At 36.9% G+C, this 14121-nt stretch overlaps 1 protein-coding gene across 1 annotated transcript in view; it reads right to left on the bottom strand.

Moving 5' to 3' along the window:
- The window catches only part of LOC106791896 (microtubule-associated protein futsch), a 44851-nt gene that overhangs the window by 10569 nt on the left and 20161 nt on the right, over nucleotides 1–14121 (bottom strand). Inside the window, exons 3-7 of the mRNA XM_014757894.1 lie at nucleotides 13239–13337; nucleotides 12955–13127; nucleotides 12694–12851; nucleotides 12033–12444; nucleotides 3–11756 (exon numbers count right to left, since the gene is read on the bottom strand). Coding sequence (XP_014613380.1) covers nucleotides 3–11756; nucleotides 12033–12444; nucleotides 12694–12851; nucleotides 12955–13127; nucleotides 13239–13337 — 12596 coding nt within the window. The remainder of the gene's footprint in view (nucleotides 1–2; nucleotides 11757–12032; nucleotides 12445–12693; nucleotides 12852–12954; nucleotides 13128–13238; nucleotides 13338–14121) is intronic.

Raw genomic sequence — 14121 nt, 5'->3', positions numbered from 1 at the left:
TCAGATTCTAACACTGGAGACTTTTCTTTTTGTAATTCAGGAGATGGAGACTTCTCTTTTTTAGCTTCTATCGTGGGTGACTTTTCTTTTTGTATTTCAGGTGATGGTGACTTCTCCTCTTTTGCTTCTATCGTAGGTGACTTTTCTTTTTGTAATTCAAGTGATGGTGATTTTTCTTTATCAGTCTCTAACGCAGGAGACTTTTCTTTTTGTAATTCTGGCGATGGAGACTTCTCTTTTTTAGCTTCTATCGTGGGTGACTTTTCTTTTTGTATTTCAGGTGATGGTGATTTCTCCTTTTTAGTTTCTATCGTAGGTGACTTTTCTTTTTGTATTTCCGGAGTTGGCGATTTGTCTTTTTGTACTTCGGGTGAAGGCGATTTCTCCTTTTTAGTTTCTAACGAAGGTGCTTTTTCTTTTTGGAGTTCAGGCGATGGCGATTTCTCCTTCTCATGTTCTATCGTAGGCGATTTTTCTTTTTGTAATTCTGGTGTTGGTGATTTTTCTTTACCCATTAGTGCTAATTCAGGTGCCTTTTCTTCTTGTTTTTCGGGCGTTGGAGATTTTTCTTTTTGTACTTCGGGTGACGGTGATTTTTCTTTTTGTATTTCTGCTACTGGTGATTTCTCCTTCTCTTTTTCTATCGAAGGTGTTTTATCTTTTTGTATTTCAGGTGTAGGTGACTTTTCTTTTTGTATCTCAGGCGATGGCGATTTCTCTTTTTCAGGTTCTAACGCGGGTGACTTTTCTTTTTCTAATTTCGGCGTTGGTGATTTTTCCTTATCACCTTCTATCGTAGGTGATTTTTCTTTTTGTAACTCTGGTGTTGGTGATTTTTCTTTATCTGCTTCTAACGCTGGTGACTTTTCTTTTTGTATCTCAGGTGATGGTGATTTCTCTTTTTCTGCTTCTATCGTGGGTGACTTTTCTTTTTGTATTTCAGGTGATGGTGATTTCTCCTTTTTAGTTTCTATCGTAGGTGACTTTTCTTTTTGTATTTCCGGAGTTGGCGATTTGTCTTTTTGTACTTCGGGTGAAGGCGATTTCTCCTTTTTAGTTTCTAACGAAGGTGCTTTTTCTTTTTGGAGTTCAGGCGATGGCGATTTCTCCTTCTCATGTTCTATCGTAGGCGATTTTTCTTTTTGTAATTCTGGTGTTGGTGATTTTTCTTTACCCATTAGTGCTAATTCAGGTGCCTTTTCTTCTTGTTTTTCGGGCGTTGGAGATTTTTCTTTTTGTACTTCGGGTGACGGTGATTTTTCTTTTTGTATTTCTGCTACTGGTGATTTCTCCTTCTCTTTTTCTATCGAAGGTGTTTTATCTTTTTGTATTTCAGGTGTAGGTGACTTTTCTTTTTGTATCTCAGGCGATGGCGATTTCTCTTTTTCAGGTTCTAACGCGGGTGACTTTTCTTTTTCTAATTTCGGCGTTGGTGATTTTTCCTTATCACCTTCTATCGTAGGTGATTTTTCTTTTTGTAACTCTGGTGTTGGTGATTTTTCTTTATCTGCTTCTAACGCTGGTGACTTTTCTTTTTGTATCTCAGGTGATGGTGATTTCTCTTTTTCTGCTTCTATCGTTGGTGATTTTTCTTTTTGTAATTCCGGTATTGGTGATTTTTCCTTTTGTAATTCTGGTGTTGGTGATTTTTCCTTTTGTAATTCGGGTGTCGGTGATTTTTCCTTTTGTAATTCGGGTGTCGGTGATTTTTCCTTTTGTATTTCTGGTATTGGTGATTTTTCTTTTGGTATTTCTGCTTCTGGTGATTTCTCCTTCTCTTTTTCTATCGAAGGTGATTTATCTTTTTGTATTTCCGGTGTAGGTGACTTTTCTTTTTGTATTTCAGGTGATGGCAACTTCTCCTTCTTCGTTTCTAATGTTAGAGATAACGATTTTTCTTTTGACGGGGATGGTAATTTTTCTGTCTTTGCTTCTGTCATCGGTAATTTTTCTGTTTCTATTTCCGGTGAAGCAGACTTTCTTGATTCTTCTACTTCCGGGGAAGGTGATTTTTCTTTTTTGACAGTTTCCGGTGAACGTGACTTTTCCTTTTCAACCGGTGAAGGTTCTTTTTCGATCTTATCAATAACTTCTTTAACCCATACTTCGCTAACTATACTTGCCGACCTGGACTTATCGTCAAGTTTAACGTCCACGACACTCGGTGTCCTTGAACGATCTTCCAGCAATTTTTCTTCAATAGTTTTGTCAGGTGTATGGAAATCTTCAGACTTGACGGGCGATTTCAAGTCATCCTTTTCCTTTACATGATCTAATTTTTCTATCGTAGTGCTAGGAGACGTAGTTTCGATGCTTTCCTTGCTAAGACTCTTATCTTCAGTGAAGCTTGGTGAACGAGACTTATCGATTGCATCTTCGTAATGTTCACGCTCGATACCTTTCTCATCCGGTTTCTTTTCATCAGATTTATCACTGGCAACACTTGGTGATTTACTTCTATCGATCTCGACTTTTTCCGAAACATCAATAGATTTTTCTAAATCAACAGTTGGTTTTTGATCAACGCCAATACTAATTGATTCTCTTTTAGTGATTGATTCTTTTCGTATACTCAAGTCATCTACTTCTTCGAGGTCAGGTTTTTCACTAGAAATACTTGGAGATTTCGATTTCTCCGATGGTTCTTTAATTTCACTAGTTGTACTTACGACACTTCCGGAACGATCCTTGTCGATTGGTCGTTCAGTAATTACATCTTGTAGATCTACCTTATCACTAGTGATACTCGGTGATTTCGATTTCGTAATCGGTTCTTCGGTATCTTTGAAATCCAATTTTGTTTCGGCGATAGTTGGAGATATACTCGGTGATTTACTTTTCGTAGTAATTTCTTCTGTTTTTGTAGGAATTTTGACGTCTTTTAGTTCTTCAGTATCACTTACAATACTTGGTGATTTTTCTCTTACAATCGATTCCTCTACCTTTGATTCGATCGTAACACCTGCTAAACTTATTTTTTCGTCTGTAATACTCGGAGATTTGGATTTACTGTCGGCAACACTTACGGGACTAAGGGATTTTTCTTTTTCAACGAGTTTTTCACCGATTTCCTTGGTCTCCAATTTGTCGTCAGAAACGGTTGGTGATTTTTCTAACTCGCTTGGTAATTTCTCTTCAGATTTTTCACTGGTTATGCTAGGTGATTTACTTACTTTGATCTCGTCATCTAATTTTTCAGTAACGCTTGGTGATTTGGATATATCGATTGTACTCTCAACGCTTACCGATCTTGATTTATCGGTAATTTTAATTTCTTCCTTATCTTCCACGGTAACCGGTGGTTTAGTTACTTCGCTTAATTTTCTTTCGATTACCGAAGGTTTCTCCAAACTTTCAGCGATACTAGGTGATCTTGATTTGTCGATTGGTATTTCTTCGCTAGGAGGAGAGGGCTCTTTCTTAACCTCAATTTTTTCTGTTTCTAAGATTAATTCTTTCGTATCTTTTATTTTCTCGCTAGGTGGTGCTGCTGTCACTGTTGGTTTTAATTCAGGAATCGATTCCTTAACGATCTTTTCTTCAGGTTTTTCTTCGGGTAATTTAACTTCCTCAACTTTTTTCGTATCCTGAATCTCGCTAACGACACTTGCCGATCTAGATCTGTCAGCAGCAGTTAATTCTTTTTCGCTGCTCGGTGATTTAGACTTTTCGCGTTCAATTTCTTCCATCTTATCGCTCACAACACTCGGGGATCTCGATTTATCGGTTAATGATACTTTTTCATCGATCTTCTCTGACGGAGTTAAACTTCGCGATTTGGATTCCTCCTTCGATTTATCGTCAACGATGCTCGGTGATTTTGATTTATCGATTGATACATCCTTCTCAATTTTGTCTAATTCTTCTTTTTTAATTATTTCCTTTTCTTCTATCGTTTTATCACTAACTATACTAAGTGATCTTGGTTTTTCGACGTGATCGATTTTTTCTGCTTCCTCGCTAGCGACGCTAGGTGATCTTGATTTTTCAACGAGTAACGTTTCTTCTTCCTCTTTTTCTAATTTTTCACTTACAATTTTATCGAGTTGTTCCTTATCAACAGGTTTCTCGATTTTATCTTTCTTCATTTCTTCTAATTTTAAAGATTTATCTTTATCTACGATACTTTCTTCGATATCTTTTGCACTTACAACGGCAGTAATAGGTTTATCTTCTTCAAATGGTTTTCTTAGAATCTTCTCATCGGCAACAGTTTCTACGCTAGGACTCGGTGATTTTGATTTTTCTTTGACTATTTTTTCCTCCTTATCTTCCTTCAAAATTTCAGTCTCTTTCTTTTCTATCAACGAAATATCTGTAGGAACTTGAGAATCAATTTTCTCGATAGGTGATTTCGCGAATATCGTTTCGGTCGGTGAAACATCTTCGGAACGACTAATTTCCAATGGCTTGGAAACTTCTGGTATCTTTTCGTGTTTATCTTCGATCGGTGTAGTGGTAGGTGTTCTTATTTTCGAAATTTCTTCTTCGGATAAGTCTAAAGGTGAGGGTGGTACTTTGCCAACTTCTTTTTCTGGACTTGCAGCTTTGCTAATAGCTTCTTTGACTTCTTTTTCTTCTTTTGGAGACTCTGCTTTGCTGATTTCTTTGATCTCATCTTTGACTGGAGACACGATTTCTTCTTTTTTCTCGAACTCTTTAAACTTTTCAACTTCGGGGCTAGGTGATACACTTTCAACACTCTTTACTTTGACGTCTAGTTTCTCTAGACTGTCTTCTAAATCTTGGGAATCACGTGTATCGATTAGAGATTTGTCCAAACTATCTTCAGGAGTGATTTTCCCGGTATCTTTAATTTCGGCTGGTAATTTTTCTGAAATACTGTCTTTCTCAGGAGTACTGATTCCCGATTGGATCGAATCCTTGTCCAAAAGTAAAGAATCTTTGTCGGGTGTCGTTTTAATCGATACTTCCTTCAAGGAATCATCGGGCGTTGCAATTTTAGAAAAGGTTATCGTTCCCGTTGGACAAATGTCCATTTCTTGTCCGCCATCTTCGCTGCTTGCCGTTACCAACATTCTGCGAACAACACCGGTATCTTCGGCAATTTCAGATGGTTCCAATTTTTTCACTTCTTCTTCTTCTTCTTCTTCTTCTTCTACTTCTACTTGCTTTATTTCTTCTTTGCTTTCGGATGGTTTTAAATCTTTGCTTATGTCGGTTATTGGTTCTTCTTGAAGACTCCTTTTCTTACGAATGCTTACTTCTTCTTCTTTTTCAACCTTTTCAATTTTATCTTCGATTGTTTCTGCTTTTGGTTCGATCGCGTGACCAGTTGCATCCGCTAATTTGTCATCTTTGGGAATCTTTTCATCTTGTATTTCTTCTTTTTTCTCTACTTTCGTATCAATAATCTCTGCTTTAGGCTCAATGGCATGTCCCGTAGCGTCAGCTAATTTTTCTACGGTCGTAACTTCTTCCTTTTCAACTCGTTCGTCCAACTTTTTATCAATGACCTCTGTTTTTGGTTCGATCGCACGACCAGTTGCGTCGGTTAATTTTTCATCTTCGGGAATTTTCTCTATAAGTTTTTCATCTTTAACAATTTTTTCGTCCAATTTGGTATCGATAATTTCACCTTTTGGTTCTATAGCACGACCAGTAGCGTCCGTTAATTTTTCATCCTCGGGTAATTTGTCCAATTTGTCAACTTTATCCTCTAATTTCTTTTCAATAATTTCTTCTTCTCCTTTAGGTTCGACAGCACGACCCGTGGCGTCTGCTAATTTTTCATCGAGTTTCATTTCTTTTTCGATAATTTTCGTATCCGGTAATTTTGTTTCTTTCGGTTCGATATATTTTTTCTCCAATTCTTTAATCTCCTTTTCGGAGACAATAATTTTCTCGTCTTTCGTTGGTACGGCTTTAATTTCGGTCGGGATTGATACAATTTCTTCTTTTTCTTGTTCTTTTTCTTTTTCTTTTTCTACCTTGACCTCAAATTTATCTACTTCTTTTTTAATTTCATCTTTTTCTTTGGATTCAATTGGCTTGACAATTTCCTCAATTTCTTTTTTCTCTTCCAAAGTAATCTTGGCTTCCTCCTTGACGTCCAACGATAACTTTCTTGGAATAGTTTCGTCGACAACGGTAATACTTTCCTTACGAGACGGCGGTTCCTTCTTAATCAAATCATCTTCAATCTTCTTGTCATCCTTTTTCTCTTTAACAGATGGTTCTTTATCAACTTCTTTAATTTCAGTCTCCTTTAATTTGATCTCTTCATCAACGAGTTTCATTTCTTCTTTTTTAACATCTTTAACATCAGGTTTTTCTTTAGCTTCGTCAAGATATTTTTCAGTAGTATCGACGATTTCCGAAACTTCAGAAGTTTCCGTTTCCATTGCGGCATCATCGATGACCTTTTTCAATTCATCCTTTTCAATTTTCTCGATGTCCTTTTTCTTCATCGACATCACCCCGACATCCTCGATATCCTTCTTACCAATTTTTTCCTTGACCTCCTTTACGAACTTTTCTTCGGCCTCGATGACGTCCGAGGTGTCATCTTCCATCTCCTCCTCGGGTTCTTCTTTCTCTTTTTCAATTTGCAATGTGACCTTTTCCGCAACACCAACATCCTTAACTTTGTATTCTTGTTCGACCGCTTCGAAATCATCCATAACGTCTTTTTCCTGTTCCTTTGTTATTTCAACTTCATCATCTTCTTTCTTTATTTGGGCTTGAATTTGTTCATCTTTGGATGATAATAAAACTGCTTTGGATGGAATACTAACGAAACCATCAACTTCTTCCATACTTTCGGGAGTTAAAACTTTATCTTCCTCTTCTTTTGTCTTGAATATGTCTTTTTCTTTGTCTTCCTTTTCTTTTGTTTCTTTTTCAACCTTTTCTTCTTCTTCTTCTTCCTCTTCTTCTTCTGGGCTAATAACTGCACCAATCGATTTTCTCTTTTCTATTAGAACCTCGGATTTCATAATATCCACTTTTTCATCTTCCGGCGATAATTCTTCGCGAAGATCATGTAATTCTTCGCTAGAAATATCGTATACCATTTCTTTGGTGATCTTTCTCTTGATAATAATCTCCTCGATGATTTCAATGACGATTCTTTTGGGTACGGATTTTCTAATTGAAATTTCTTCGATTATCTGTATGGTAATTCTTTTACCTTTTGTGATATACTCGTTGATAATATATTCTTCGATTTCAACGATCTTTTCCGGTGTTATAGTTGTTTTAAGTAGATTCACATCTTCCATTATACTTTCTGGATTAAGTTTCTTCCTAACGATAATCCTTTCGATAATATAAATTACACGTTCCTTTGGTACGCGTTTAACAACAGTAATATATTCGATTATCTCGATAGTTATTTTCTTTTTCTTAGTGATCACGAGTTCCTCGATGATCTCGTCCAACGGTGTTGATTTGTTAAGTACATCTTTTATTTCAACGATCAATTCTGGTAATTTTTCTTTCGCGATTTCTTTCGTCAATTCCTCGTCGTAAACTTTGTCGGTCGTGAATTTTGGCGAAGTAGGTGCTGAATCTGGTGTAACCATAACAACTTCAGCTTTCGCCGGTGATAGCTTTTGTTCGAAGCCAATTATTGATTCTTCTATCACTTGTTGTTTCGGTTCTTCACCGATCGATGGTCGTTTGGCTACATCCTTCACGCAAATCTCTTCTAGACCTGCCTTCGTAACGTCAACTAAAGTAGAATCCTCGATTTCTTTCTTTTCATCGCAAATATAATCGTCATCCTTCATCAAATCTTCGCAGATTTTCTTAGCATCATGCGTATCCTTGATTTGATCTTTCTTAGGTGAAGTTATTTCTTCAACATCTTTGATCACTTTTTTACAGGGTTCTTCTTCAACTTCGATTGCACCAATAGGTTTCTCGTAAATCGGTAATGGTTTAGCGATTTCTTTAGGAATTTCTTCGGCAAGGCTAGTGATACTTGCAGGTACAGGAACATCCTCTACGATTGGTTTGAACACTTTGTCTTCGAATTTGGCTAGTTTGTCATCAGGTTCGATCAATTTGTCACTCGGTATCGAGACCTTTCGTTCGGTCGGGGAAGGTTCCTTCTCGGAAGGTTTCTCGAACAATATCTCGTCGGATAGGAAATCGTCTTTCTTTAATACTTCGGCAACTTTTTTCACGATTTCAACGACATCTTTAGGTTTGTCATCGATCACTATACCTGCCGATCCAGCGAGAACTTCGCCAACATCACGGACTGCTTCTTTAACGTCCTTGATCGGGCCAACGGGTTCTTCTTCGTATTCCTCTTCGAATTCTTCGTCCTTAGGAATATCGAATTTAACTTTTTCCGCTCCCTTTATTTCACCTAGTCCTTCTATTTGTGGTTTCATTTCTTCTAATTTTTCCACGACTCCTTCCAAAGTGTCTTTGACGATGTCCTTGGTAAGGGCTGCTTCGTGACGTAAAAGATCTTCCTCTTCTTCGATCTTTTCTTCCAAAGATTCCAAGGAATCTCTAAGGCTGTCCTTGACTGTTTTGAATTTTTTCGAAGCTTCCTCTAAGAGTGCCTTTACTTCTTCAACGTCTTCCCCAATTTCTTCTTCCTCTTTAACGAATTTCTCCTTTTCTTCTTTCTCTTCCTTTTCATCGAGTTTATCGATCGGCGAAATGATTGCCTTTTCCGCGATAACTTCGACCTTGTCGGACACTTTAACTTCCAAATCTGGTACACTACGTCTCTTAATTTCCTTTGATTCTTCTTCTTCGACAAATGCTGTAGTTTCCTTGATAGTTGCTACTTTCACTTCAGACGGCACTGGCTCAACCTTTTCGAATATTTCTGGCTTCTCAACTACTTTGCCCACCTTTGGGAACATTTTTTCTAGATCTACCTCCTCCAAAGTGCCTTTTTCCTGTACTTTAGCTTCCTTAGGGGAACTGGATTTCGATGAGGATTTATCCTCTTCCTTTTCTGCTTCCCTTTTCGATTTCTTCGTTAACTTATCGATTCCCTTTTCAAATTTATCAGCTACCTTGCCGAAGAAACTGAAAACACCTTTTTGTTCCTTGACCGGTGGTGTTGGTTCCGGTTCTTTGATTGCTTGTGTAGGTGGTGGTGGTGGTGCTGCTGCTGCTGTTGCTACAACCACTCTTTCTTCCTTGTCCTTTTCGAAATCCATTCGGTATAATTTCGGATCGACTTCTTCGTGAACCGGAAGATCGGCAACTTCGTCCGGAGTTTTGACAATGTCTCGTTGCAATCCTTGGACTGCTTGTCTTACGTCGAAAACTTTGACTTCGGGTTTACTAACAACTGGAATAGCTTGAATAATTATTTCTTTTTCAGCTTTAACAGGCGCATCTTTTTCTTTGACCTCTTCGATAACGTGTTTCTCATCAATATCTTCTTTAATTTCATCCAACGGGATACGTTCGTCTTCGGGAAGTGTCGGTGCAGTTGTCGTGGCACCCGATTCCAACGTCGATATACGTTCCTGAGATTCCTCTAATTTTTCCGGAACGTGTTCCTTTTGATCCACCTCAGGTTTCATGTCAGTGTCGGTCGTTTTCTTTTCAGAAGAATCCAATTTGTCCGGACTCAAACTGGACGGTTCTTTAGTGATTTCTTCGCTATCTTTTTTACCAGAGTCATCCTTATCTTCCGGCTTTGGTGTAATTTCTGGTGCCGTTGTGGTAAGTGCTTTTTCTTCCGGCGTAACTACTTTCTTTTCTTCCTTTATCGGAATCTCTTTTTCACTAATTTCTACTTTTTTCTCGGGACTTTCTACCTTATCCTTTTCCGATTCCTCTTTCTCACCTTTTTCCTTTGTTATTTCCATAGTGTCTTTGAGTATTTTAGTCTTCTCGGATTCGGCTTCATCCAAAATATGCTTTTGTTCACCTTCACCACTTTGTACCGAGTCCTCTGTATATATCTCTTCCTTTTCGACGATCAAAATTTCGTCCTCTTCCGTTAATTCTTGACTCTCCTTACGAGAACTTTCCTTTTTAGGTGCGTCCTCGATTTCAGCTGTCACGTCTTCTTCGGTCATATCTTCTTCCTTTTTGTCGGTAGCTTCTGCCGTTATTTCATCGTCACCTTCGAAACGATCGTCCTTTCTGGTCTCCTCCATTCTCTCGGCTTTTTGTAAAACTGCCTCGATCTCTTCTACTACTTCACGTTCTTCCTTCAAATCGGCCAATACTTTACTTTCGATGGAATCCAATGAAATGTCTTCGGACTTTTCGATCAAACTTTTTTCGACAAGTTTAGCCGTTGATTCTGGTTCAACCCCGGACGGTGTAGATACCGTTGAGGAATCCGTAGTACCCTTATCTCCCTTCATCTTTCTGATAACACCATCTTTATCTGACTTAACCGAAGCTGTAGGTGTACTTCGGGTTGATTTAGCAGGACTACCAGGTACTCGTGCTTTACTTGGACTAACTGGTTTTGTTCTTCGACTTATCGGCTTTCTATCCATTGGCTTTGGCTTAGCCGACACTTTAACAACTGCAACAGGTGCCTCCTTCGCTACCGATTTCTCAATATTCTTTTGTTCAACGACCTTTCGATTGTTAGCATCCTTTGCACTTTTTGCCGGTGCCGTTGATATTGCTTTTGTTGCCATTCTTCCTCTCATAGTTCCAGTCTTTGATATTTCAGTTTTAGTCGCAACACCGTTCAATGTTTTCTTAGGCGTTGTTGGGGACGATTTGGAAGCATCTTTTTTCTCCGAACTAGTTATCTTCATCTTTTTATCCATCGATTTAACCTTAGACGAAACTTCGGTTTTCATCGATTTACCAGTTTTCGGTTCTTTCGGTTTCCTCATTGGCTCAGCTTTTACTTTAGGTTCTTTAGTTGGAATAACTTTATCTATTTCATCCTTGACAACTTCCTTTTTACTTATTTCCTCGTCACGTTTCTCCTGTTTTTCTGGTTTCTCAACTTTTTCAGGTTTAATTATATCTTTCTTATGTTCCTTCTTAGTTTCCTTCAACTCTTTCTCTATTTTCTTTTCTTTCGCGTCTACGTCGATCTTCTTATTCTCCGCCAACTTTCTCGGTTTGTCCTCGATTTTTCTTGGTTTCGATGTTGGTATTATCGGTGTCGATTGTGTCGTTCCCTTAGTCGATATTTCATCGACACCTTTTAAACCTTTGATTTCTGGTGATTCTTTCTTTTCTTTTTTAACATCGATATCTTTCATTTTCTTTGATACCTTTTCAAATAAGCCCAACTTTTGACCAACTGGCTTGTCCTTTAAGGTTACCAACGACGTCGACGGGGAAAGACTCTTTGCCGAACAAACTGGATGTTTCAAAAATTCCAAATGTTTTAATCGTTCGAATCCCTCAAATATTTTATGTTGAGGCGTACTCCCGGGAAATAGGATTCTAGTAATATTATCTTCGGGATTAGCTGGTTGCCAAACCAGTAAAGCACATATCGAGACGAGATTTTGAATAGGAAATGTTAAATTATTCGAATCCTTTTTATGCGCACCAGCGAACAATTTAACGTCCGACGTATGCCACTTTGCCAAAAATTCTCTAACTTCTCGGCTGTCCTTGTTAGGGCTTAAAACGTACATATCCAATGTACCGTGTCCAACTTTATGATATAAATTTATCGGATCGGGATCTCTGTAGCATGGATGAGCACGAAGATTGATGTGTCGAAGATTGACAACTATTTCTTGACCGACATCTGTCAGATTTAATATTAGGGGATCGATATCTTTGTCGCCGTCTGGTGAATGAGATTGTCTTCTTTCCTAAAAAAAAAAAAACATAAAAAAATATTAAACATTTATCATAATTCTATACAATTGTAATTGAAATTATTACTATGATTTGTATAACATTCGTGCGTCTTTTAAATGAATATTTTCAAAGTTAATTTTATACAAACAGTTTCAAAATAAAGTTTCAACAAGAATAAACGGACGAACTTTTGTTTCATCTGAATAATTTTCAAACGAACGCGATTATATAAAATTTTTGTCAAATAATTTCAACGAATTATCCGCATCAATATTTTTCATACTTACAACAAGGTTGCAGAAGAAATGACCGATTTGTGGATAGACGTGCATCTCCTTTTTCTTACGAAGAACACTGGACATGCCGCCGATATTACTATTATTTATCCTAGTTAACAAAACAGCATCTAAACGATCCAGGTGCCTGGTGAAATCCCAGAAGCACGCTTTTCTCGCGAAACCACCGTCGACGAGCATGTTGAAGCCGTTAATACCAAATAGTGCGGCATCACCTTGCCCGCCAGGGAAGACGTATAAAGTAGGATGACTGAACCTGATGTTACCAACGACATCGGACGGTTCCATCAATTGGTCTAACGTTTGAACAATTAAATATTGTCCGACGTAATTTATGAAGCTCGTGATAGCTGGTACTCCAGCAGTTAATACATCGTCTGGATTTACTCGAACACGGCAGGATCTTTACGAAAAAATAACATTCATTATACTTATTAATTATTGTTAAAAGAAATATTTTTTTATTAGAAATGTGTCGATAATTATGACAGTTGATTAATTAAAAGTTAACAGAAAAGAAAAAATGTATTTTATATTAACAAATAAAATCAATTAGATTCGACTTTTTGGATTTGGTTACGCAACTTGTTAAAATGATCCTCGTATTAATCATGATATTATTTTTTCAATAAATAAATAAACGTTAGGTTACCTGGTACATGGTTCCTTGGATAATCGAGTAGTCGACCAATCACCGACACCCGCGCAATGAATATCTACCGTAACGCTATTCTCGTAGGCACGAAGGACTCTTTGTACTTCATGTTCGCTGAACGCATCAAGAAAGTCCGCAAGACTGAAGGTTCCATCCTAGATGAAAGAATGATATTTGATCAGTGACGATAATAATATATACAATTGCAATTTTCAATTGAAAATTCTATCGTTTAATCTCAAATGAATTAATGTTTACCTGTAGTATCCAGGAACCATTTCCACCGAATGTATATCCAGCGTGTATGATGTGTCGATGTTTCGTGAAACTTGCGAGAAGATTTCGAATGCATTGCAGTAAAGTATTCGTTTGCGGGTGTATTAAAACCTCCGTAACAAGGTTTTCCGTAGCATATTGAATTAAACGTTCTCCTATATACGTATAGAAATATAAATTCCAATTAAAATTAAATCTATATTCTATATATCATATCGATGTGTGAGATTATTATGATTATCTATTATTGGATTTAATCTTATTACCGTTTCGAGCTTCCTCGCCTTCGGGAGCTTGTGCTATTAACGCTTGCAATTCTTTTTCCAAATCTACGTGACAGCTGTCTTTGTCCCATGACAGGAAACCTAAAAATATGAATATAATACCAAAAAAAAATTAATAAAATAATAATTGTGTTTAGTTCTTATCAGAAAAAAACGTTATTTTATTTCAATGATAAAATTTATATTAAGTTTAGTTTTAGTTTAATTATTTTCTATCCTAACTCTTAGATTTATTCATCAAGAAACTTTTAAAACGTTCAAACTATACTTTTCATGAATTTTTACTAAAGTAAACAAAAAGTGTCTACTAAAGTAGACAAAAAGTTCGACATTGATTGTTCGTATCGATATTGTCAACTATAAAGAAATAGTAGCATATATCAATCTCGTATATCGTCATTATTATAATAATAATAATAATAATAATGATAATAAAGTAAGTGTGGTTAAGAGCGAATAGAATAGTGGGTCATAATCCACGAGAAAGAGAGAGAGAGAGAGAGAGAGAGACTTTAGCATCGGTTAGGTTTCATAAAGTGAGGGTTGCCCGGGAGTAGGATGATGTAAGGTTAAGGTTAAGAAGGTGAGGAGGACTGTCTTACTAATTGTAAGATCCAAGTTACAAAGGCACTACTTGATCGATGTGAAAAAAAGTGAAGCAGCATCAATGCTACTTTGAAAAGCAATCGTGAACAATCCTTCATCTTAACCTTCATCAAAAATAATGTTATTAATTTAATGATTATTACTACTAACGTATTATAAATTATTATTATAAATTAATATGTGTGTGTGATAATCTTAAGAACAATTTCAAAATCATTGCTGAACGTGTTAAAATTAATGGGATCATATACATACATAT

The sequence above is a fragment of the Polistes canadensis genome, unplaced genomic scaffold, assembly GCF_001313835.1.
Source record: "Polistes canadensis isolate GaletaPanama2010 unplaced genomic scaffold, ASM131383v1 scaffold_351, whole genome shotgun sequence".
Lineage (NCBI taxonomy): Eukaryota > Metazoa > Arthropoda > Insecta > Hymenoptera > Vespidae > Polistes > Polistes canadensis.
The sequence above is the reverse complement of the archived record's forward strand: the minus strand, read 5'-3'. Positions and strand labels throughout refer to the sequence as shown.